The sequence below is a fragment of the Lolium perenne genome, chromosome 4, assembly GCF_019359855.2.
Source record: "Lolium perenne isolate Kyuss_39 chromosome 4, Kyuss_2.0, whole genome shotgun sequence".
Taxonomy (NCBI): domain Eukaryota; kingdom Viridiplantae; phylum Streptophyta; class Magnoliopsida; order Poales; family Poaceae; genus Lolium; species Lolium perenne.
In genome coordinates this window covers 154630635-154656308 of record NC_067247.2, presented here as the reverse complement: position 1 = coordinate 154656308, position 25674 = coordinate 154630635, and the positions used below count along the sequence as shown (strand labels likewise).

The window sequence follows — 25674 nt, the reverse complement described above, 5'->3', positions numbered from 1 at the left end:
TCAAAACTTATCATTTTTGTATAGACTTGAATATAAGGTATTTTGAGTTGCAATTTTGCACGTTGATAGAACACAAGATTTTCTACAACCAGTTTTATTTTCAGATTTTTGAAACTTAAAATATTATTTTTGATTTTAAAAAGCTACGTGTAGCTCGAGCTACGTTTGTGGTTCCTGTGTAGCCCGAGCTATATGTAGCTCCTTAAAAAAATGAAAACCATATTTTAAAGTTTTAAAAATTCTGGCAAAACCCAAGCTAATGTAGCTCTCTTTAGAAAGTGTGATTTAAATGTTTTAAAAAATTAAAGAAATCCTAGATGTAGCAAATGATATATTCCATCAACTTGCAAAATCTCATCTAATTTAGGCTGTGTCAAATGAAAAAAAAAACTAACTAACGGTGGAGGTTTGGAAAGTTGCGATGTTCACTATTTCAATTTTCACTTTTGTCATTTTTTTGTCAGCCTAAATATAAGCTATTTTGAGTTGAGATTTTACACGTTGATAGCATACACCACGTCTACATCTAGAATTTTCTTTATGAATTTATAGAACTTCAAATCTTATTTTCATATTTTTCAGAAACAAAGGCCTACATGTAGCTTGGGTTACATTTGACAGCACTCGATATATATCCTGGATTATACATGTTTACAAGTAATATTCTTTATCAAAAGTTTAAAACACCTATTTACAATGTACATGCACGCTCTAAAATATAATATTTGTCTTTAGCTTATATATCGGTAAATTCGCGTTGGTGTTGTTTTGGATTTATGGCGCCTAAACAACACATGAATTTTACCGAAGCATCGGTAAGTTTTCGGATGAATGAAAACAAGTCCCATTTACAAGTGATGGTCTTAGTGTCTTCTTCTAGAAAAGAATTGTTATCGGTGAATGTAAGCGAAATATGTAATCATGCTGTTCAAGGTTAATTTGGAAGAATTTTAGTACAAGGAAGAACTATGTTTTGTTTTAATTTGCAAGTGGATGTATCTTAGAGTTTTAATAGATGATTCCCTTGTGTTCACGGAAATAATGCACAAGCATACGCACATTATCACCCAAACACTGATTATGCTCCTTGGCTAAACGCTACAACATAAATAGACGAAGAAAAATGTGCGAATCTCGCTAACATTTACTGAACGCATGGCATGTGTGTAAATACAAGCAACAGGACTGAAATCTAGGTTTCTTCTGGAAAATTTAGTGAGGACAAATGCAGAGATGGTACTCACGGGAATTTGTTCGTGCATAGGGCTGGGATGACAGGGACATCAGTATGAATCAATAATGATGAAACCCAAACGTATACATCGGATTCAGCAAGCCATTGCGTTGTTTGTTAATGGATTTGTACCTTTTCTTTTTTACATGAATGGATTTGTACCTCGTTGCCCTTGTTTATTCCTGCCATTCCTCTGCATCTTGACCTTTTCCTTTTGGACAAGGAGCGGTGCATCTTCCCTGTCATTTGCTGTTTGTTTATATTCTCCCTCAAAGATATTGTACACATCATCTTAGTATTAATCAGTGGGCCTATCTTGTGATCATCTTGAGATTTGTATAATGAAACATGGGATGTCAATACATTTGAAATGTATTTTTGACCTCCATTTTTTTTATAATCTTTTTTGTGAAGCGGTCCTCTGAGAGAGATAGATCATAGATGGTCCATGCCTCGATGACCAACTGGTAGCCAATGTGTTTGTTTTCTTCTAGCGATGGTCCCTCTGAATAACTCCAAGTTGGTACTATTGACTATAGCATTAATCAAGACAAATTAAGCACCACAGTTGTTGAGACAACAAGGACCCACTAGGCAAAGAAGATAGCACTATACAGAACGAAGTAGTACTGCCCAAAATACTATCCCTCGAGAATAATAAGAAACCCAACCAAACATTTCTATGAAAATTGACAATATTTTATTTCTATGTTTCTCAGAAAACAATTCTATTTCAGTAAACGATTTTATTCTATCATTTTTCAAACTAAGACATGAACATCTCCTGATTTTAATCACCACAATTTGAATCAAAATGAAAAGTCTACCACAATTCCATGTCATGAATGAGATTCAGAGAAGGCTTGGCTCTAGCTGGCTTTTTGGAGGATCCACATTTTTCTTCCCATCCACACATGACTTGATCATGGGACGAACAAATGGGGCTGCTAATGTTGTGCCATTTCCAGGATGGAGGTCGAGTTTCGGAGAAAGTGGATGAGGACAGTGATGAGGGGCATGGTGGGGTGTAACCCTATCTCCATCATATGTCACCTCTGTGACATGAGCATCTACCAAACATTTTAAAGATAAATAATCAGTATTGTCTCTATCCCGTAAAGGATGTCTTAGATTTATAAAAATTAAGATGTTTATTTAAATTTAGACAAATCTAAAATATCATTTATGAGAAGGAGGGAGTACTACTTATTACTTTCTCCGTATAAGAACATAAGACGTTTTAGATTACTAAAACAGTGTGGTATAACTTCTGCCTTCTAATTAGATAGAGAGTGAGTATTTTTTTTTTTTGGAGCAACCGATAGGAGCTCTGCCTTTTTATAAAGTCAAGGGAAATTTAGCCAATTTATAAGGAAAACTGGACGAAAGCCGATACAAGACACCGTGTCCGGTTTATAAGAAAAACTAGACAAGAAAAAACCAACACGGTACAGTTTTTAGGGAAAACCGGCGAAACCACACACTTGGCCACACGACCTAGATCAACTAGGTCTACAGCGCCGCCGAATGGCACCAACATGACGGCAACAGCGAGCGCCACGACTGCCCGGTTCACATCCCTGGAAAGGATGTCAGAGCCGAAAGAGACGGCTAGGCCTTTCAAGCTTCGAGGGGTGAGGCAGGCCGCAAAGCAAGCCAGCGGCACTCGTGCACCGACGGAACATGAAGGTGTCGACCCAAGCAGTGGACAAGGCATTGCCATTGGTGGCTCCCAAACATTCCAAAAAATGACGCCTCCAAGGAGGTCACGGCGTTCAAAGACGCCGCCATCATCCAATCCAGCGGAGCCGGATTTGGGTTTTCACCCCGAAATGTTGGGCGGAGGCGTGTCAGGACTCCACAGCAACGCCTCCAAGGAGGAAAACGGCGCTCTCAAGCGTCGCCGTTGCCAGCACCGATACAGTCAGGCAAGACTTTCGCCTGGAGACCTACATCACCGCCACTATCACAAGGACATCCCAAACCCCGGAAGAGCACAAACCACCGCAACAGGGTCACCGCCCACGCCACGGGGACATGCCCAGCCGCCCTCGCAGCCAGAGGCATATCATCGAACCACCATGCTCCCGGAGCCCCTGCTCCAGCCTCCAAGCGCGGTAGGCCAACACATCACGCCAACCTGCTACCGCACCCGAAGCGCTGCAAAAGCAACGCTCGGTCCACCAAGAGCCGCGCCGCCGTCCTTGCACCGTGGCTCACCTCTGCCACGGCATGCAGATGCCAGCCGGGCCTAACTTCGACAGATCAGGGCGCGAGGCCCCCGATCCGGGGCCTCGACGCGACCTCCGCGCCAAGAAAGAAGCTAAGCCGCCCACCCTCACCACCGCGTTTCCAGGGCTGCCGCCCCGGCATGCCTGCGCCGGCGAGCCCCATTGCCTGAGCAAGACCAGATCAGCCCCCTCTGGGCCTAGATCGGCCTTGGTCGCACCAGCCCGCCGACGCCCGAGCGCCGCCGGAGGCCCGCAGCGAGCCGCCGCTGAAGATCCTCCGATGCCCCCGTGCCATGGGACAGGGATTCAGTGACATTCAAACAGCATGGCACGCTGTGCCATGACCTCCCATCCACCCTACACTCTTCATCTAACGGCTGCAATCAAGCGATCAATTTTTTTTGCCAAAATTTTTTTTTTTGCTGCGCCCAAAATACAAAGTATTTTTGATTGAAACTTTCCGTAATTTTGCCAACATGAATGTCACTGAATCCCTGTCCGTGCCATGCCGGGCGCGTGGCCCACGCCGCAAAGCACCCAGCCTGCCACTACTGCCATCGAAGGGCTTTTCAGGAAATTCATCATCTAGCCATCTAGAGATTTTGATGCCCGTGAAAAGGAAGAAAAAAAATGCATATGCATGGATGCGGTGTAGTTCTATTTTTAGATGAATGCACTGCAGTTTTGATCTTCAGTAGAACCGTTGCTGTTCAGTTTTGGATGCACTGCAGTTTTGATCTATCGTCAGTGCCCCCATCTCATATCCTGGTCCTCATATGAAAATGACTCGTGCTAAATTTGGATGACTTGGAAGCTGCTGCAAGATTCACATACTGAAATTTTGATTTCCAAATGCACGAGCTTTAACACTCGTCGGCTCATCTCATTTTTACCAGGTGGCAAAGCTTAGCAAGCTATACGGAAAATGCTTATATTAAAGAGACAAAGATCCTTTAATTTCCATCATATAGAAATGGCCATTTCATGGTCCTTTCCATGTTACACTTGGTCAAACAGCTATGAGTGGGAAAAAAGAAAACTTTGAAGTCAAGTGGTCAATAGACCAAAAAAGTCCCAGACCTACTCACCGTTGCATGGAACTTATTCAGTCTCAAGTCTTTTCAGTTCTTGGTCACGGTCAACCTTGTGTGCATGTCCCTTGATATTTTCCATTAGTGGCGAATGTTGTCAAAATTGTGGATCTAAGAATCGTGAACAACACGCATTTTAAAATTTGTCATTTTTGTGGTAGCCGGGAGCATAAGGTATTCGGTATTGAAATCTTGCATGCTTGTCCGATACATCCTTGTCTAGATCAATATCTTTTCAGATTTTTATTTAAACATGATAATTCCGTTTCTGAAATTTCCATCTTTTTTGCTTTGAAGGTTGAAATTTGCAAATATAAAAAATGCAAGGGAGACATCATTGCAACAACTTCCCATTGGTTCTCTTCTCAGAAACTTGCAAATTTCATAGCAGACATCAAGGGATCTGCTCAGAAACTTGCAAGTGATCTGCTCAGAAACTTGCAAGTCCCTTGATATTTTTTTCTTCAATGTATATCGTCTTTTCAAGGGAGACATCACTGCAGCAACTTTCCCTTTGGTTCTTTGCTCAGAAACTTGCAAGAGATCCCAAGGAGCTATTGGGAGGCAGAGTCAAGGACACCAGCTAGCAGGGCCACCAATGCTTATTCCCTGGTGCACATGGCACATCAGTTTGTTGGGGCAGAGAAATATCTATACATGATCTACGAAGTTTGCAGATTTTTTTTTAAAAAAAAACTACTATAACAAATGATGGATGGATGGCTATAGTACTGTACATGAGAAGCCAGCTTTTGTGGTCAAGATGGCGACCAAGCACTCGTACACACGGAACAAAAGGAAGTGGAGGAGAGCAGAGGAGAGGGGATCAAGGGGGAATTGTCGGTTCATGCAGGCACGTTCACAGCTAAGCCGAAACCTGCGCTGCACGCCGCGGCGGGCCACGTTGGTGAACCGCGCACCTCCACCTGACCCGTTCAACCCGACACCACCACATGCTGATGCTGCACCTATCAAGGCCATCACATCCTGTTAACACACGCTTACACACTGTATGATAGACTACGAACGAATCTACAAATATCTCAGTTTCCCACCGAAAGTGCGTCAGTCATCCGTGTGACCGTGTCAGTGTGTACATCAATGTAAGGGTTAGGATTTAAACCCTGTTTTTTGAGACATAATTTTTCTGTTTCAAATTAACTGACTCAACTATGTCTATATCATAATGATTGAAGTCATGTCCACTGCTTCACCGCCGACCCAAGTGATTTCTCGGCCATTTTTAGTTGCTGCCGAAGGATTCCGCTGCATGAGTTTTTTTTTTTGATAAAGTGAATATATTAATATCAAAAGATATCAATTACACCTAATCTCTGCAACAACGCAACACCCTAATGGTAGTACGGATGCACACATCTAAAAAAGAGAAAAGAAAAAAAAGAAAAAATAAAAGTCCCGCCACAATATCCCAGGTCTAGCAACAACAATACATCCACAACCAAGACAACACCTGAAATACGGACTCTCCAAAAGCGATGTCTCTAAGAAGGGAACAGTGCACCAGCACCGTCGTCGCCCATCAAAGATCTTAGATTTTCACCCTGAAGATAGTCTCCGCTCTCAAAATAATGCCTCCAACAAGGTCATTGCCAGGCACAACCAGTTAAGACCAGACATTGGGTTTTCACCCTGAAAGGTAGAACTCTGAACTTCACCTGTGCTACCGTCTCCACTTTCATACCACTGCTGCGAATCCCGGAACACCAAGCAAGTTCCTCAACATCCGCGAAGACTTGGACCTTCTTTAGCTACTCCCCCAATCCCGCCTTCATGGTATTCTCTGCTTCTAACTTCACCACGGAACAAAAGTCACTTGATGTCAACTCAGAGCAAACGGCCGGAATAAAAGCATGGGTGCGCGCGACTGAATACCACCCGAACCTGTGAACTCCAGGCAAAAGATTCACTGTTCCATTCGCTATCGGAGCCTTCCGGAACTCATCACCCCGGCTAGATGAAGAAATATCGGCATCCGGAATGTCTTCATCTTCGCGAAAGAAGAACCCTAGGACCACCACCATGAAAGCCGGAACGGCCCCACACTGCCGCCATGACTGGGAACCACGGTCCATCTTCCTCCTCCAACTCGGCCAGTGGAGGCCGGCAGCCGTCGGGATAGCGACTACGCACGCCCACGACGCGGAGACGGCCGGCTACTGCCCGCCAGGATAGCCTGTCCGAGCCTCATCGTCGCCACCTCGCGACCATGTACCTTGCCACTGCCGCCCGGTCCCGCTGCCGCCCTTCCGCCCAGCCGAGTTCCGCCACACCACCGCGTCCCCGCCATGATCCAGGTGATGTAGCCGAAGGACACCACCACCAGACCCGCCGTCCACCGTCGTCGCCCCTGAAAGACCCCGCCTTCACGCGAAAGGGAGTGCATGGGCGCGCCCCTACCGCCCCTGCCTTTGGCAGCCGGGCGCGGCCGCCACCGCCGACCCCGACAGCGGCAGCGGCTGCGAAGAGGAAGATCAGCTACCTTTTCTAAGATTTGGGTCGTCGCCTGGAGCCGCCTCGCGCGAGACGACCCGATGAGAAGATCGGGTGGTGGAGGGAGGAGAGGGGGACAGTGGTGGAGGGTGGAGGGGCGGCGCTGCAGGGAGGGGTCGGGTGGGGAGGAAGGCGGCGGTTGGGTGCGGAGGGAGATGGCGGCTGGGTGGAGGGGTTGCTGCATGAGCTTCCTAGTCATCAGGCCAACAATTTTACCAACATACCAAGAGATTAACATATGTTTTTGTTGTTCTTTATGGGAAGGCCATGTGCAACTCTTGAAATGTTGTTGTTATTAAACATTCCTGCTAAGGGCATGTGCAATGGTTGATAAGACTGTCTTATCTTAGTTCTGCCACGTAAGCTAGATATAACAATAAAACATGATCTACAATGGGTTGTTTTTTTAATTTTATCTTTCGTAACGAGACATCCTAAATTTATGGTGAGAGAGATTATGCTAAGAGATGATCTCTTAGCTAAGAGAAGACAAAATCTTTTTTCATCTTTCTCTTTCCTCCACCTCAGCGTTTATCTTATGTGGCACTGCTAAGATATCACCATTGTCCATGCCCTAAGATCATGCTCCCAGCAAAACGTATCTTATTCAACTACATACCCTATCCTAGTATCCTATCCTATTGCGGTCCAATAATGCCATCTGTTGAGATCTACAAGCCACTGCTAAACAAAACAAAAAATCCAGGGTTCGTGAGGACTGAGGAGGTACATCCTCGCGTCGCCTCGCCAACGAGTCCAACACGCTCTCAGGTCCACGTGAAGCTGTTGCTCCGTATCGATTTACTAGCAACAGCTGATTGGACAGGAGATGATTGATGATGAACATGCAAATGCTTAGCTCTGACCATATATGACATGGACTGTGCCAAACGAATCAAGAAACAGTAGAGTAGACTCAGTCTCATCACACCCATTGGTTCAAGGTTCACTCACAGTCATTATCACGTCCACAGTTCACACTTGTCACCAGGCATGGAAATCATACCAAACAAACAAAATGTTTCACTCGCCACGAATCAAGAAAACTCGTACTCACAGGGCGTTTTTTCTTTTATCTGTGTCATTTTCACACGGTACTTGAAAGAACCGTACCCAACTGCTCACGATTGGGTTGCAGCGGAGCAACGGCTTCATTCCCGGCGACGGAGTTGGTCGCCAGCATGCGCGCCGAGGGAGGAGCTGTTGTGCAGCAGGATCAGCTTGAGCCCCCTGGCGGCCGGGACATTCCTCCTGGCTTCACGGTGGTGGTGGCTGTTGTAGTAGTTCTCCGCCAGGGCGGTCTCGTCCAGTCGCGACCACGCCGCGCCCCTCGGCACGCTCGCGGACCACATGAACCTGCCTGAGCAAGGGTTCATCAGCGTCTCCCGGAACTCCTTGGCTCCCTCGCACAGCAGGCCCTGGGAAACCAAACAGAAACACACCAAACCAGTCCAGTGAGAAATCTGCACACTGAGCATGTCTTTGACAGAGGTGCACAGATACAGAGAAGAAAGGAATGACATTGGTACCTCTGACATGGCTTTGATCTTGAGGGTGACGCTGTTGGACAGGATGACCATCTTCTGGCTGCACCTCAGCTTGTTGAAGAGGAGGGCGCAGTCCAGGACACGGTCTTCAGTCCTCGGGGAAACGATGTCGGTGAGGCTTCTCGGGGAGAAGATGCCAGTGAAGCTTCTTGGGGAGAAAAGAGACAACATTGTGTTGAAGGTCCCGGCAGCAGCAGCTTCCCTTTCTCCATCGCTGCGTTGCGTTTCGGTAGGAGTTGCAGGTGGGGTTGGTGCTACTGGCAACATCTCAGATGAACTCTGCACGTGGATCCACCAGCTCTCGTTCGCCATGCAGTCCTCGATCCATTGGAGTATGGAGGTGGCCTTTGTTGACCTCTTGAACAGGCCCTCCCGCTGTTTCATGGAATCGAGCTCCCTGATCACTGGCAAGATGTAAAGCAGGGTTTTAGTGGATGAGAATCGCACAGCGCGCAGTTGCTGTCAAGTTCAGTTCAGTTAATAATGACAGGCTGGGAGTTTCAGTTTGAAAACAACAAGCTGGAAGCATTTTAAGTTTTTAACACAAGCGTATTCCAGATGGCAGATGCAACGGGGGCACATTGCACAGAACAGAACAATTGAGTACACAAGGCTACAGGAAGCATTTAAACACAAGCTATTCCAAATGGCAGGTGCACTGGGGGGCACAATGCACAGAACAGAGCAATTCACTACACAAGGCTACAGGCATCTATTCATTCAGTTAGTAACAGCACAATGAGATGTCAAAACTTTGAAGCTACAGAAGCACAACTCTTTAGTTGATACCATCATAGCATGGGATGATTGTTGCAAATGAGTAGGAAGTAAAAGTAGTGTTGTTAGTGGCTAGCATTTCGACCGAATCAAAAGATCATCATTAAGTATTCTATTTCCTTATTTAAAAAAGGAAATAGAATATATGCGGCAATAGTAAGCACATTTTCCTTTTTGTTCAAACCTTCACAGAGTAAGAACATCATATAGAACGACAGATGAAACAAGTAGTATATTGTTTTTTAACTTACCAATTCTTGGTATGATGAGATGAGTTCCTTTTATTCCTTTTAGTAGCATTATAGACTTCATTGATTCATCATCAAGAAGACAATCAGTATCAGCCACCATGGTCCAGACTTTCATCCCTTCTCCAACCCTATCTGATTCTCGGTTCTTGTGCTGTTCTAGGTGCTGTACAACACCAAAATGGTCTTGTATCAGGATCCATATCAAAAGCAAAACTATAGAAAGTAGAAATTCAAAATATAATCGTTATGATTACTTACTGGAAAACTGTTAAGTCCATCTTCCAACCTGATTGAGAAATCAGCTGTTCCAGCATTAGCCTGGGTAGAATCAAATGAGCTGGTCGGTCTCAAGGGAGAATTTGAGAGAAGAGTCTGGAAAGGAAGCCTATCTTCCACCCTTTTCTTTGTGATTGCACTTTCAATCCGTGCCCGGTTTTCAGACATATCCCTTGTTTTCTGAACTACAGAAGATGCTGGTGTAGAGTTCTCCTTGTCAGAGCAGAAGGCCTCCTGATCTTGGTCTGCATCCAATTGGAAGAGATTCTTTGGAAGACACCTTCTCGCTTTCATATCTCCTGTAGATATAGGTGTCAAATTCTCCTTATCTGAATAGAAAACTTCATCATCTACTGTGTGGAAACGTTTGGACTTCGATGATAGATCATTGCATTTCCGTTGATCGATGCTCCTGTTTGGAGTGTATTCTGCCAACAGTGAACTATCCATCCTTGAGCCAAGAACCTCCCTAGAAATGGACTTGAGACCTCTGGAGGCAGGCGTCACATTCTCCTTGTTTGGAAAGATGTCTCGTTGCCTCACAGGGGAGGTAGCATCATACTCTGATGAAAGTTCACTGCAGTGCCGTTGGTGGATGCTTCTGTTTGAAGTGTATTCTGCTGAAACCGAACTGTCCATTCTCGAGCCAAGAATATTACCAGCAATGGGCTTGAGATCCCTGGAGGCAGGTGTCATATTCTCGTCAGGAAAGAGGTCTTCTTGTTTCGCAGGGGAGATGGCAGCATCATACTTTCCAGGAGCTAGCACTGAGTTTTCCTTGTCTGGAATGATGTCATTATTAAAATCTTCATCCGACATGAGGATAAACTCTGTCTCAAGATTTTCAGATGTTAGTTCGTTTGCCGTCATCTTGTTACCAATGTTCAGCATGGAGTTTTCACTATCTGAAAAGCTGTCATGTTCCAAGTTCAAAGGAGAAATGGAATCCATCAACTCTTGTGAACTGATAGGCTTCAACATTAGCTGACTCCTCTCAGTTATTATGTTTCCCGAGACAAGAGGGGTGGTGTTCTCCTTGTCCATTAGGCTGTTCTCTTCTTTTTCTTCAGTTCTTCTTCCTTCTGTATCCAAGTTGTCAAATATGCTCCCAAACATTATGCCTTGAAGCTCAGAGTCCTCCATAGCAATCTTATTTTGGGACATTTTCTCCTTGTTGGAGAGACCTCCATCATCATACTTCATGTCTGGGTGGTTAGTCGTATTTCCACAAGTTATGGCATGCGTGAAAGGATTTTCTGGCACAGCCTCATAGGATTCCATATGTACAGTAGGCACTTCCTTATTCCCCTCCATGGTAATGATGTCCAAGACATGAGGGTTCATGTGGTCCTTTTCTGGTGCAATCACCTTTTCCTTTTCTTCAGCTTCTTTGACATCAGAATTCTTGAATAAAACCATGCAGGCTGCACATTCGCCCTTGCAGTTTTGAGAACATACAAGATTCTCATATTGGCCTTCTTCTTTCTGACAGCTGTGGCTCAAAGTTCTGCTTCTCCTTCCTGTGTCAATGCGAAGAGATTTGACTGACTTTAACTTGGCCCTCCGGGACATGGTGCCCGATGCATTCTGTTTGTCTGATTGGACCAGTGTTCTAGCTGCCTGTATTGTGGAAGGGGCAACAGATTCTGTACCTGAATCGTCACTAACAATCTTTTCCTGTAGAACGGAGAGTAAAGATTCTTTCAGGGAACTGGAATTGGCAGACTCAGGCAATGGTGGCGCCGAGGGGATCAATTCAGCACAGAATTCAGTTTGTTCTGACATTACTTGCAGAATCATCTCCTGTGAATTATATTAGACAGTTAGAAGTTAGAACTGTAGATAAGTACCCAAAAGTTAAAAGATGAGAAGATAAATACAAAATTAAAGGGGGGAATCAAGCAGCAGAACTCAAGTCAACATGTAGCATCCCCAAAAGAAAAATTACACACAAATATACTGGGGAATACAACAAACAAAAGATAGTAGGACATGCAGAATCTAGATATGAGCATAAACTAATGATGTAAACAAATCGGGATATGTTTGCAAAATCTGAAGTGGATAGATATTGCATTGCTAACTCATCACACAGTTTTATGTCAAAAGAAGCATATGAAAAATATCAGGAAAGCAACATTGCTAACCAAGGGAAATGAACCATGTATTTGCGTTATTCTAAATGAATATTAGTTGGATGTACATAGTTGTTTTCAGTTTATCATACAGTCAACACAAAATATGTGGCACAGCTCAGACCAATAGAAAATTCAAGGTTGTGTACTGTAAGATTTCTTAGCATAAGATGAGAACCATATACCCCATAAAAATATCAGCCATAAGAAAATCATTCAGCAAACTAAGCAATAAAAAAAATCTGAAATCAGTGGGACAATTTGACTAATGTACAAGTGACCTAAATGGCAGAAAGCAATTTGTATTGTCTAAGCTATACATGACTGTGAAATCCATACTGCTATTAGCTAACCTGCGGTGACGACCAATGCTTTCAGGCTAGTTCAGTGTCAGTTTTCATTAGAACTTCAAAATTCCGTACTAGGGACAATACCAAGAAGGCAGCATGGCACATAAAAAGTTACTTGCTAGCCATGATTTTAAGCAACTTTACATTATCACTGGAAGCAGTGGAAGCTTACTCAAACTAAGCACTAGAATTCCAGAATAACAAGGCACACCGAAACTTGCCAATCAGACATCATTTGTAGGCAACTTGATGCTTTAAGCAACGAGGAGCATATTATATATCATTAATTCAATTGCTGAAATATTCAGTTGCAGAGACGGATCCTAAATTTGAATGCAATGCATTTCAGAAAGCAATTAAACATAAATGAATTACTAAAAGGGATAGAGACTATAAGATACTAAAACTGATGAACTAGAAACGAATAGAATATCAATCAGTGAAATGTTACCAAATCCAAATTAATCAATCTAACAAACAGGTTTAACATAATGCATTTTCATATTATGGCACACAAGAGGGGCAATGTCAGTGGGTAAAGTATGGGCTGATGTGCCAAAATGCTCAGCTAAAGGATACAATCAATTGTTACCCATACACCAAATCAAGGGACATGAAATGCATCTCAAGTTTCATCAAAGGTTTCAAGGAGTGTTAGAATTCTGTGACCAAACCTGATGAGTTTCAGTGTCCATTGGCTCCGTCTGCGTAGGTGCCAACTGATTCCGTGCCTCCTGTTAATTTCATCAAACACTTAGGCCCCAACCAACACAACCAAAATAGTTACAGATTTTGCACTGGGTTTAAAAGAGAATCACCAACCTGATGAGCGTGCAGCTCCTCCTTGTCCTCCTCGACAAGTGGCGGCAGCAGGTCCTCCGTCTCAAATGCCTCGCTGAGGGAAAGCCAGTGAAGCCGGTACTCCCTCTTGGAGGCCCCGAGCTGCAGCGTATCACCGGCCGCCAGCTCCACCGGCGTGTTTGGTGGGATCCTTTGGCCCGAGACCCGTGTCCCGTGCACTGGGTCAATCAAAGCACAACCATGGGTTAGTACAGAATTTTCGCATCATTTTGATAAAAAAATCGCAAGCATATTCGCTTATCATCGTCGCACGGCCTCCTGATTTTGAATATTACCAGGCGGAGCAAATCCGGACAACATCGAGCCAATCGAGAGCAAATCCGAATGGATCGATGAGATAAACTCCCCAAACGTCTCAGTCTACACGCAGGCGAATCGATCCGCCCTAACAAAACCCTAGAGTCCGCGTAAACCCAAGCGCTCGAGCGGAGATCGGGAACGGCACACGGGGACGCGGGTAGTGGAGGGGGGACGGAGGAGAGGGGGAAGCCGTGATCTCGGTACCGGAGGAGAGGTCGGTGACGGCGATCCGGCGCTGGCGCCGCTTGGAGCGGACCTCGAGGTGGCGGCGGCTGATGCTGGGGTGGTCGAGGAGGACGTGGCAGTCGGGGTGGCGCCCGAACAGCACCGGCGGGTCCTCCTCCTCCTCCGGATCCGCGTCCCCATCCCCGCCGCGCCGCGCCTCCTCCGGCGGCGGCACGTTGAGGAAGATGTGCTTGAGCACGACGCCGCCCTTGGCTACCGCGAACGCCGCGATCGGAGCCTCCGTCCCCGCGACCGCGACCGCGTCCTCCGCCGCCGCCATGGCTGCGCGTGTGGGCTGGTTGGGTGGCTGTGCGAGGACGAGGAGGAGATGATGGATGACGCCGCTCTCTCTGTGTGTGTCTGAAATGGGGGTGGGATTCGAAATCTGGAGGAGGAGACGTTGGAGTTGGAGCCGGCCGGGATTTGAGAAGGAAGGTTGCCAATTGTAACGGCTCAAATTTATTGGAAGAATATCCCTTTTCGTGGACTTTTCTAAAGCTGCGTTGGTCCCGCGCCGATCACGGGCCAAATGGCTCGGCCCAATCAACATTTCCCTAGGCTCCTTTGATTCATACGAATTGTAGGAAAATTTTGTATGCATGTTGTTTGATTCGTAGAAACAAATCCTATAAAAATATTGTAGTGTAAATTATATAGGAAAAAAACATGAATTCACACCTCATGAAAAATTTCCTTTACTACAATCAAACACACTTCATCTTCCAATAGAATTCAAGTAGCCATGACATTCCAGTTCTATACTTTTCGTATTCTTATGATTTTCATATCATATGAATCAAAGGAGCCCTAAAGGTGTGTAAGAAGAAACTTGGAGAGTGTCACACCAAGAGCTTAATTGAGTTGATTTTCAAATTAGGAAAACTCTATTCTACTGCCGGATGTGGCTACAACCGGCTACCACACTCGCATCGTTATGGTTACTATCTTTTTTTCCTTTAGGCGGGCGTAGTCATCCCTCTTGAACCACCCCACTCCCTACGGCGTCAGCGCTGTGGCCGCACTCCGCCGGACTTCACCCCGAACACCGTCGCTTCAATGTGCTATATCGTGGCCTCACGTCTCTCTCCCTCTCTCCCTGCAATGACTTCCTTCCTCAAGCCTCGCTCGATCCGCGTGTCCAAGGAACACTGCTCCATGGACGACCTCGCCTCTTGCTCCTCGGCAACGGGCACCTCCTTCGTCCAACTCTCCTCTCCGGCGTGCAGCTTCGCCGCCATGCCCTAAGCGTCGGGCCGCTGCTGTAGCTCCCGCTCCATCCCGAACCAGGTCGACGACGAAGACGTCCATCTCCGCCACGCGCAGCCTAGCATTGTCGCTCACCGGCCGAATCCCTATCCGTGGACAGCGATCTCACACTTCGCCATCTCCGAAGAAGACGACATCCATGAGAAGTTTGGTAGGTATTTGCCAACCTCTGGCGTGGCAGATTGGTATGGGATTCACCTGATTTTGTCACTGTTTGATCCAGCCATTGTGGTGCACTGGTGCGTCTATTGTCATTGGAAAGGTCAAGGTTTGGGGAACTTTTTCAGTGTTAGATATGGTGCCAGAATCTGATACATGCGTTGTTCATTTTTGTTGTGTAGATACGTGCAAATTGATACAATGATTTATGCGTATATGATACAGAGAGATTGCATCAATGTTACATACATGTTCTTTTAATGTTGTGTAAGGTAGGAACAAATGAGATAAATGTTGTAAAACAATGTAACATTTCTTAAAATATTACATACATAAAAAATATTACATTTGGCAAAAAAAAGGTACCACTGATGATTTTATTTGTACCCGAACCGGCTGTAGCTACATCCGGCTGATCCCTAGCGAGTTCGCCTTAAAATTATCACACACTTAAGCATATCATATGCATTTATCAAGCAATATTGTCTCGAAACTTGTCCCGAGGACCATGAATCTAAAAGTAAAAAAAAGATAATCCTAATGGCATACTATTTCGGAATTATCATTGAAAACTGATGAAACGATGAAACACTTAATCCTATAAACTTTTTTGATACTTTTGAAGTGCATTATCACGCAACAATGCACATTATCACACAATGAAATATTATGACACACCATGGTACACGATGTAATATAGTAAACTCTTTTGTGCATGCCAAATAGATAGAGTGGCCACAAAACACAATAAGTTTAAGAGTATCTTGTTTCATAAAGTTTCACCAAGTTTAATATTTTGAAATATAAGATCTGTTAAAAGATGTGCAATATCGCTCTTATTTTGAAACTCCCATTGTTACAAACTCAAATATTCAAACATGCCATAATTTGGATATTTATTCAAAAAATATGCAGGTTTCAAGTTATAGAATCTCATTAAAATGCACGCATCTCCACTGGATGTGCCTCACCAAACCCCAAATCTTTACTTATTGCTAAAGTCATGTTTGGTACTAGAGTAGTGAGGTAGTTTTTAATCCCCCACTTATTCCTGCTTTTTTTTTAAAAAAAAAAATCTTAGTATAGTTTTCCCAATCCACAATACTCTGTCGCTACCTAATAGATTGGTGATTAGGTTTTGTAAAGATTAGATGAAGATATAGATTAGTGAAGGTAGAGGTAGAGGTTTACCAAATGCTTTAAAAAATTATCCCCCCTAATCTTCATGAAACCTCTAGTAACAAACAAGACCTAAACAAGCTGACGAATGATGCTACTGCCGCTCAACACCAACGTGTGCCAAAACTGAATTCTCTCTCCGCCAAAAAAAACACTTCGTCATTATTCGCAGCTTCTGTATCCTGATCTTTCCTCGCCAATGGCTCGTAGCTAGCTCCCGCCGCCCGCCAGCAATTAAGAGCAATTCTAATAGTATAGCCAACTGCTGGCTATAACAAGATGTCATATCATTTGTAGTTATCTTATAGCTAACATGTATAATAGTTGGCTATAAGAATGAAGCACTTTAGTAACATATGGCCCACCTTTCACTCTCACAAAGTGCCTAGGAGCACGTGCAAGAGCTGGCTATTGCATAGTAGCCCACCTCCATTCTCTCTCCTCTTCTCTCTCCTCTAACTCATCTAAAATATATTATTTAATGTCTTATAGTCAGCTGATTGGACTCTATTGTACTTGCTCTAAGGTGCTCCTCTCACACCACCCGTCGGCACTAGCGTGTTCAGCTCGTATAGTCGTATCTCGTATTCCATTATTGCGCCTCGACGGAGCTCCTTCCTGCATCTCTTGCCGGTGACCCTGGAGCTTTCCTTCTCTCATGCCTCGGTGAAGCTAGCCAACTGCTGCTGTGGACCTTGCAGTGCCTCGAGCTGAAAAAACAAGGTGAGTGTCGATGTTTGATATCCTTCAAAATTCCTGTAAGAGCTCGTTTGGAAGCTAGACTTTCATTTCCTTTGTAGCATTTTGAAATGAATACATGTATTCATTTTATTTACATTGTAATTCTAGAAATGGACACTTGTTTGATTGCCACAGAAATTGCAAATGACAGCAGAATTCAATATTGAATTTGTAAATGGTTTTCATGGAGAAACGCAAATGATAGGTCTCAGCTTGGAATCATGTTTACCCATGGAATCATTTTGCTGGATTTCCTAAATGAAATGACGGTCCAATTCTGTGGCAACCAAATATCCCACTTATGGTGAATTCCAGAATTTCAGGCCCAAATGATGAATACCAAACGAGCTCTAAAGGAGTTGGAAACTACCACTAGTTCCTATCTTCTGGAATTCATGTGGTTGTCCCATATTCCATATTTCAAATGGGCCTGAAGGAAAGTTTCACTACATGTCAAGAAAATTCCCCACCCTTTTCGCGTTTTCCCCGTGAACCAAATGGGGCAAATCTACCATAGATTTCAATTCAGACACTGAGACTGCGAAAATTCAAAAGTGTTCGGTGGATTTCCGTATGGCAAGGGATTGTGCAGGTTTCGATATGTGGTCAACTGGCCAGAGGTCTGAAACATGGCATGTCTGACGGCCTCGCCTCGTTTCCCCTCCTCTCCGCCGCCGTCATCGCTGGCCTCTTCCGGCCACTAGCACGGAAACCACCCCTAGGTCCTCACCCGGGCCACATCTGGTACGAGATGGCGGCGGCGGCGCAGCCGCGCAGAAGGGGGCGTGGCGGGGTTGGCGAGGGCGAAGGTGGTGCTCACTGCGGAGGAGGGTGAGGGAATACGTTCTGCTAAGTTTCTGCTTACCAATTTACGACTTTTATTTTGAGATTCTTGAAGTCGGAAACGTAGCCGGTCCGATAGTCGTGCGCTCACAAAATCAGATGGTATCATATTCTTGATTTGTTTACTGCTAGAGATTTCATTTCGATTCAGATGTGACATGGAATTCTCGTCATGACTCATGAATGAATACAGAGAATGTGTGTGAAACAGTGAAACCATGTTTGGATCAGAGGTGGGAACATATAGATACTAATTACACCGTTAGTCTTGACCTGGGAGCGTCAGGCCGGCACCAACAATGTTCACAACTGATCTACTGGTGCTCGGCCAGTAGGCCGGCAGCATGATCGAGAAGTCAAGCTCGCTGATGCTCTCTGTTGTCTCTTGTCAAGAACTGTTGTGTCAACTTGACGCCTACTTATGATACAAAATGACACGCATTTGGGTGCGTGGCCGAGATTTCTGCTGTGTCATTTAAGAAATACTGATCATCTGATGTCATCGTCTAAACAGGAAAGCTAATGGACATTAGGCCGTCCACGAAGTTGCCGTCTTAAAAGTTATATGCATATGCTGTCACTTTCTCCTTTCCTTTTGGAAAATTGGGTCGTTAGTCACCATCACTAGTTGTGTGTAGAAAATTACATAGTTTTTTCCAAAAAAAATATATTAAAAGGCTAACAAATTCTATAACTTTTCTCAGAAGTAGATATTGACATGCCTATATATAGAGGGTGTGATTAGGCAGCTCGTTACTTGTAGCTATGGCCGTTCTACAGCCAAACCACACATGATTTTGATATTTCCTGCGCAGTTCAGATGACATGATCATGCTGTTTTTGGGGATGCTTCTGCAACCATCAAACACTGGCAGGGTAGTGGTGGCCATGAACTGAAGGTGTGTTAATCTCTACCAACTTTCGAGTTTTGTAAACAGTCCTATTTAGAGCTCTCTGAAATTTCATCCAACTGCTCTAGCAAGCTCCTTTGAGGACTTTCATGGTGCTTTTTAGTTGATTCAAATGAAAACAGAGTGACTCCCACAAACAACTTTCATGGGGAACATATTCTCCTCTTATATCTATTTTTTTCCGATAAAGCCTCCTCTTAGATCTCCTTCCACCTTTTCGACATCTTCTCACTCCCACCTGTAGTATGATTAGTGTAAGCCTGGTGGAAATGTATATATGAGGTAATAAAGTGCCATAATCGATCCTAATCACAATTTGGGATCAGTCATGTGAGAATCCACCTTATGCTTGACCCATTAGTCCATACATATCCAAGTGTGGTTTTCTAACATCTGATTCTGTAGTTTAGGCAGCAGGTTCACGAATGAAAAGCATACGGCATAGAAGAACTAATCGGATCACGCATGATTGCAGGACTTTACGAAATTCAGATATCTGAAATTCAATTGATTAGTAAAGACTATGGTTCCCATAGTAAATATACAGTGGCTGGAGTTTCACTTCTGTCTTTTTCTTACTTGCAGAAAGACAGTAGGCAAGTCCTGAGGGAAGTATTTAAGTAGATCACTTAGGTACTTCACATGACACAACTGGATGTTTCCTAACATTAACTAACGTCTATCTCAAGTTCCCCTTGTTTTTGTGTTTGCATATAGTTAAGGTCTTCAACAAAGAAAGCAAGCCAGCAATGAAGGTTACTACAATCATACAGTTTATCTTGGGGCTCATTGTTTGCAATGGACATGACGTCATCTGTGGCTCCTTATATGGAAATGAGACAGACCGATTGTCACTGCTTGAATTCAAGAATGCAATCACACTTGATCCGAAGCAATCCTTGATGTCCTGGAATGACAGCATCCACTTTTGCAGTTGGGAAGGTGTTCATTGCGAGATGAAGAATCCACAACGGGTCACTTCTCTCAACCTTACAAATCGAGGTTTAGTCGGGCAAATTTCTCTTTCACTTGGAAATCTAACATTCCTTAAACACCTATTCCTTCCGACAAATAGGTTTACTGGGGAAATTCCTTCATCCCTTGGTCAGTTGCACCGCCTCCAGAACCTCTACTTGAGCAATAACACGCTACAAGGGAGAATACCTAGTCTTGCAAACTGTTCCAACCTCAAGGCACTATGGCTGGATAGAAATAAACTAGTTGGGAAAATTCCTACTGATTTGCCTCCTTCACTTCAAATGCTGCAACTTTCAGTTAACAATCTTACTGGAACCATCCCTGCTTTTCTTGCCAATATCACAGCGCTAAACCAGTTTAACATTGCGTTCAATAATATTGAGGGCAACATTCCAGATGAGATTGCAAATTTACCTGATCTGCATATTCTCAATGCAGGTAGCAATCAATTGACAGGCAGGTTTCAGCGAGCCATCTTGAACCTTTCTACTCTCGTTTTCCTTAACATTGGTCAAAATCGTTTAAGTGGCGAGGTACCATCCAATCTTGGTACCTCTCTACCAAATCTCCAATCGCTTGCATTAGCCAATAACTTCTTTGATGGAAACATCCCATCTTCATTGATAAACGCATCCAAGATGCATATTTTGGATATATCAGGCAATAATTTCACAGGACCGGTGCTTAGATCCATTGGCAAGCTTTCTGAACTAACATGGTTAAATCTTGAGTTCAATCAACTCCAAGCACGTAACAAGCAAGACTGGGAGTTCATGGATAGCTTAACCAATTGTTCTAAACTGCGTGCCTTCTCTGTAGAGGGGAATCATCTAGAAGGCTACATACCAAGTTCATTGAGCAACCTTTCGAGTCAGCTTCAAAATCTATATTTGGGACGAAATCAGTTGGCAGGGGGTTTCCCTTCTGGCATAGCAAACCTTCCGAATCTGATTGTTTTAGGAATGAATAACAATCGTTTTACAGGTGTTGTTCCCCAATGGCTCGGTACTCTCAAAAATTTGCAAATACTAGGTTTAGCCGGCAACATCTTTACAGGGTTTATTCCATCTTCCCTTTCCAATTTATCTCAGTTGACATATCTCCTTCTAGATTCGAATCAATTTGTTGGCCTGATACCACCAAGCCTTGGAAACCTTCGAGGCCTTGAAATACTGAACATTTCCAACAACAATCTTCACGGCGGAGCACCAAAGGAGATATTTAGAATTCCAACACTAAGGCAAATTTATTTATCTTATAACAACATTGATGGACAACTTCCTAGTGACATCGGCAATGCCAAACAACTCACAAATCTAGAACTCTCATCAAATAGGCTATCTGGACATATTCCTAGCACCTTGGGTGAGTGTGCAAGTTTGCAAGATATCAAGTTGGACTGGAATATTTTCAGTGGAAGCATCCCCACTACATTTAGCAAAATAAGTAGCCTCAGAATTCTCAGCCTCTCTCACAATAACCTTACTGGGCCAATTCCAGTGTCTCTTGGCAACCTACAATATCTTGAGCAACTAGATTTGTCATTTAACCATCTCGAGGGGGAGGTCCCAGAAACAGGCATCTTCAAGAATGTAACTGACCTGCGGATTGATGGAAATGATGGGCTTTGTGGTGGGGCTCTGGAGTTACACTTAATGGCATGTTCCGTTGTACCTTCAAATTCAACGAAGCACAAGCTGTTTTTTGTACTCAAAGTGGTGATCCCAATAGTTTGTGTGCTATCACTTACAATGGTCATACTTGTCATATTGTTCTGCAGAGGGAAACATAAGAGAAAATCTATGTCCTCGCCATCATTTGGTAGAAATTATCCCCAAGTTTCCTTCAATGATATTGCCAGAGCAACAGAGGGGTTCTCAGTCTCCAGCTTAATTGGCAGAGGGAGATACGGCACTGTGTATCAAGGAAAACTATTTCAAGATGGAAATTATGTTGCCATAAAAGTCTTCAACCTGGAGATAAGGGGAGGACAGAAGAGCTTCATTGCAGAATGTCATGCCTTAAGAAATGTGCGGCATCGAAACTTGCTCCCTATACTAACAGCATGCTCAAGCATTGATTCTAATGGGAATGATTTCAAAGCTCTGGTGTATGAGTTCATGCCCCGAGGAGACTTGCATAGACTACTGTACTCAACTCAAGACTATGAGAGCTCTTTAGATTTGATGCACATTACAGTGGCTCAAAGGCTAAGCATTGTTGTGGATGTAGCAGATGCACTGGAGTACCTACACCATAACAACCATGGAACTATTATTCATTGTGATATGAAGCCTAGCAACATTCTTTTGGATGACACTATGACAGCTCATGTTGGAGATTTCGGTCTTGCACGCTTCATAGTTGATCGAGCGGTGTCATCACTTGATGAGTCATACGCAACCTCTTCAATTGCAATAAATGGAACTATTGGATATGTTGCTCCAGGTAATTTCAATCTTCACATTTTGGTATCACCGTCTTTAAATTTAGAATAATTTCCCCTTATACTAACATTGGAATTAAATTATTCTTGTATGTCGACTACAGAATGTGCAACAGGTGGTCATGTTTCGACTGCTAGCGATGTCTATAGCTTTGGAATTGTTCTACTTGAAATATTCTTACGGAAGAGGCCTACAGATGATATGTTTAATGATGGACTAAACATTGTAAAATTCGTTGAAATGAATTTTCCTGCCAACATATCACAAATTGTTGAACCTGAATTACTTCAAGATGAGCCTGAGTTTCCTGAAGAACCTCCAGTGACCATGAAGGATGGCCTGGACTGTTTAACTTCTGTGCTCAACATTGGGCTTCGCTGCACCAAGCAGTCCCCGGGTGAGCGGCCCAATATGAAGGAAGTGGCTGCAGAGCTGCACGGAATTAAGGAGGCTTATCTCCGAGGGTACTAAGGTAATCACCAGTTTTAGTTTAGTGCTATGGTGTTCTATTTTTAATTTACAGGGGTTAACACTACTCTTGTTACTGCGGCAGTAATATATAAGCTGTGACATGAAAACTAAACCTGATGCTTACCATGCAGATTGCCAGTACTATCTTGAAAAACGAAAAGTGCGAGTAAATCACAAAGTGGTGCACAGAAGTTTATACCATGACCAGAGTCTTCCAACATATGGTATAGCCCTATAGCTATCCGGATTATCAGTTAGGAAACACGCTCTGCTTGTGCTACTAATCAAGGCAGAGCTTCCTCCGTGATTATGGTCACCTTCGGTGATGGCTCTGTTTAATTTGGGATAATCCCTTGTTGCATTTAATTTTGAGGAATCAGCCAACCTCTGTTATCTTAAGTTAAGGTAACATTACTGGAAATGTTGCTAGTAGTACGGTGAGGCCTTGCTACGTCCGGGTACTTGATGTAGGAGAGCTGCAACAACCTGAACCTGTATTGTTTCTTCAGCTTTGCTGTAGTTCTATGGGAGTTGGTCACTTCGAACGTAGACCTTGGTGTTGTGTTAGCCTTGCTTGGTGCTGTTACTACAGATCCCATATCAGAATCTGACACCAGTGCAGGCTGCACTTTTTGTAAGACAGGTATGATTTCAGTGCCAACAAAGTTAAAATTACAGTTTCAGTATTGAGCAATTGGCTGTCAGCAGAGATGTACAAGTATATGAAAAAAAACAAAGTGAACATTTCTCCTTGTTAATCAGGGATTTAGATTGGTTATCCCCTCAAGCGTGCATCCGAGATTGTGTAAGTTGATTCGACAGTGTTGGTATGAAAATCTTCATACACGTCCTGTTTTCTCAGATATTACTATAAACTGGAAGATATCTTAGGAAATTGCTCGGTAGCGCCCGCGCAATGCATACCCCTCTCCCTTTCGCTAGGACCTTGTTCGGTTCCAAGAAATCGACCTCCCAATCCACTCCAATACGCTTCAGAAACGTATTAACCGAACAAGGCCTAAAGGAGTTTTGTTATCCTTAAAATTCCTGTAAAAGCGTTGGAAATAATCCTACTTCGTTCTTTTCCTCTGGTATTCATGTAGTTTGTCCCATGTTTTGTACTCCCTTCATTCATAAAAGCATAAAAAGATGTCGAACATTTACCTAAATTCGCATATATCTATACACTAAATAGTGTCTAGATATATCTAAATTTTAAAAAACTTGTGAGACTTTTGTGAACAATATTTCAAACGGCTCAAAGGAAAGTTTCAATGCATGTATTTTCGTGTTTTACCCGTGAACCAAATGGGACAAATCCACCATAGTCCATAGTTCTCAATCCAAACACAAAATAGAAAGTTTTCTCTAGGTTTACTCGTGGGGTTCGGTAACTTGTGATACAGACGCGTGTGGTTCGGTAACGAGTAAGGGCATCTCCAGCGGCCCCACGCATTTCAGTCACCAAAAGTTACCGCGCGCGTCCATTTATATCAGGCCGCAGATGTGAAATTGGCCTTCAGATTATGACTGTGCGTTTGCACCTGAGGGTGCCCATAGCGGCCCGACGCATTTTGTCCGGCGAGGCCGGTTTGGGCTTCTCCCACCCAAAATAGTGCAAAATATGAAATAAATTGGCCATACAAACAACCAAAATAGAGGTTCAAAATACTTTATTATAACATCCAAATAAATAGAGCATAGTTCATAATTAATAAATAAAACGGCATGAGATTGACTACTCATATTCTCTTCATGGCCAACCAACCAGTGATACTCAATGAAATCCTTCTGAAGGCGTTTGAAAATGTTGCTGTCAAAGACTTCAACATTCGTACTGAGGATCTTCTCCTAGGTTCATGCCCACATTTGTGTTCATTGAGGCCATCAAGACGCTCCGCCTCGATAATTATGTTATACATGATCACACAACATGTTATAATGCCACGCATGGTCTGAAGATACCATGTTCTAGCCAGGTGACGAACAATAGCCCACCGAGCTTGGAGTATACCAAATGCCTGCTCCACATCTTTCCTGCAACTGCAAGCTTCTTGCATCTTCGCAAACCTTTTTTGTTTCTTTGTTTGAGGATTATGGATTGTCTTCACCACTGTGGTCCAATCAAGATAAATGTCATCAACAAGATAATATGGCTTGTCATATGCATTGCTATTGATCTCATATATATCTCACCATAGAAGCAGTGCCTTCCATAAGCCGGTTGAACAAAGGAGAACAGTTGAGCATATTGATGTCATTGTAGGAACTGTGATGCCACTACCTCAAAAAAATAGTACATCCCTCGGCATGACTGATGTACTGGCCCTGCCATCCAAATGAACAGTTCTTCCACTGGAAGAGCATGCAATCGATGCTACCGATCATGACCGGGAACCCTCTAGACTCATTGATCGATAACAGTCGTCTAGTGTCCTCAATAGTTGGGCCTCTTAAGTCCCGTGGCCGCGCTGCAGTCTGCGCGCCGCCGTCCTAACCGTCCTCAGCCGGAGCAGCTCCATCGGCCGCCGGGAGCAAACGCACCAGACCTGGCCCGTCCAAGCCCAGATGGAGCCCGAAGGGCTCAGATCTGGGCCAGGAGGCGCCGCCCCGCTGCCAAGTGGCCGCGCCGCCGCCGTCGACCCACCCGGAGCTGAGCCACCTGAGGAGCGCCGCCGTCGGAACCTTGACCACCAAAGCGCACCGCCGCCGGACGAGGGAGCCCCCGCGCCTCCCCACCACGCGCACGGGTAAGGGCATGGCCGCCGCCGCCGGCACCGCGCGGGCTTTGCCCGGCGGCCTACGCCAACGGCGGCGGTGGGGGAGGAGGAGGGGCGGGCCTAGACGCTAGGGTTTCGTGGTCACCCCGAGTCCACCCGCGGGGACGGAC

At 44.3% G+C, this 25674-nt stretch overlaps 2 protein-coding genes across 6 annotated transcripts; one reads left to right on the top strand and one right to left on the bottom strand.

Moving 5' to 3' along the window:
* Window positions 1-7962: 7962 nt before the first annotated feature.
* On the bottom strand, window positions 7963-14217 carry LOC127294213 (uncharacterized). Its single transcript, XM_051323973.2, has 7 exons — window positions 13769-14217; window positions 13226-13422; window positions 13078-13137; window positions 9901-11721; window positions 9643-9805; window positions 8597-9018; window positions 7963-8485 (listed from the first exon to the last, which is right to left on the bottom strand). Exons 1-7 carry the CDS (start codon window positions 14067-14069, stop codon window positions 8219-8221), a joined length of 3231 nt encoding a protein of 1076 aa, XP_051179933.1. The 5' UTR covers window positions 14070-14217; the 3' UTR covers window positions 7963-8218.
* Window positions 14218-17011: 2794 nt separating this feature from the next.
* On the top strand, window positions 17012-23467 carry LOC127294212 (uncharacterized). 5 transcript variants are annotated; one of them, XM_051323969.2, is made up of 6 exons: window positions 17012-17116; window positions 18793-18876; window positions 19474-19521; window positions 19611-22314; window positions 22417-22785; window positions 22916-23467. In XM_051323969.2, exons 4-5 carry the CDS (start codon window positions 19638-19640, stop codon window positions 22782-22784), a joined length of 3045 nt encoding a protein of 1014 aa, XP_051179929.1. In that variant the 5' UTR covers window positions 17012-17116; window positions 18793-18876; window positions 19474-19521; window positions 19611-19637; the 3' UTR covers window position 22785; window positions 22916-23467. The 5 variants fall into 5 exon arrangements, with proteins under 5 accessions (XP_051179929.1, XP_051179931.1, XP_051179930.1 ...); XM_051323971.2 differs by lacking the exon at window positions 17012-17116 and adding an exon at window positions 17636-17965 and having other exon boundaries at window positions 18798-18876; XM_051323970.2 differs by lacking the exon at window positions 17012-17116 and adding an exon at window positions 17636-17965.
* The last annotated feature ends 2207 nt before the right edge of the window (window positions 23468-25674 follow it).

Coding starts and splice junctions, on each gene's coding strand:
- LOC127294213 (XM_051323973.2), bottom strand. CDS start 14,069: ATGGCGGCGGCGGAGGACGCGGTCGCGGTCGCGGGGACGGAGGCTCCG. Junction 13,138..13,225: donor AGGAGCTGCACGCTCATCAG/GTTGGTGATTCT, acceptor TGAAATTAACAG/GAGGCACGGAATCAGTTGGC. Junction 11,722..13,077: donor TGGACACTGAAACTCATCAG/GTTTGGTCACAG, acceptor TATAATTCACAG/GAGATGATTCTGCAAGTAAT.
- LOC127294212 (XM_051323969.2), top strand. CDS start 19,638: ATGAAGGTTACTACAATCATACAGTTTATCTTGGGGCTCATTGTTTGC. Junction 22,315..22,416: donor TATTGGATATGTTGCTCCAG/GTAATTTCAATC, acceptor TGTCGACTACAG/AATGTGCAACAGGTGGTCAT.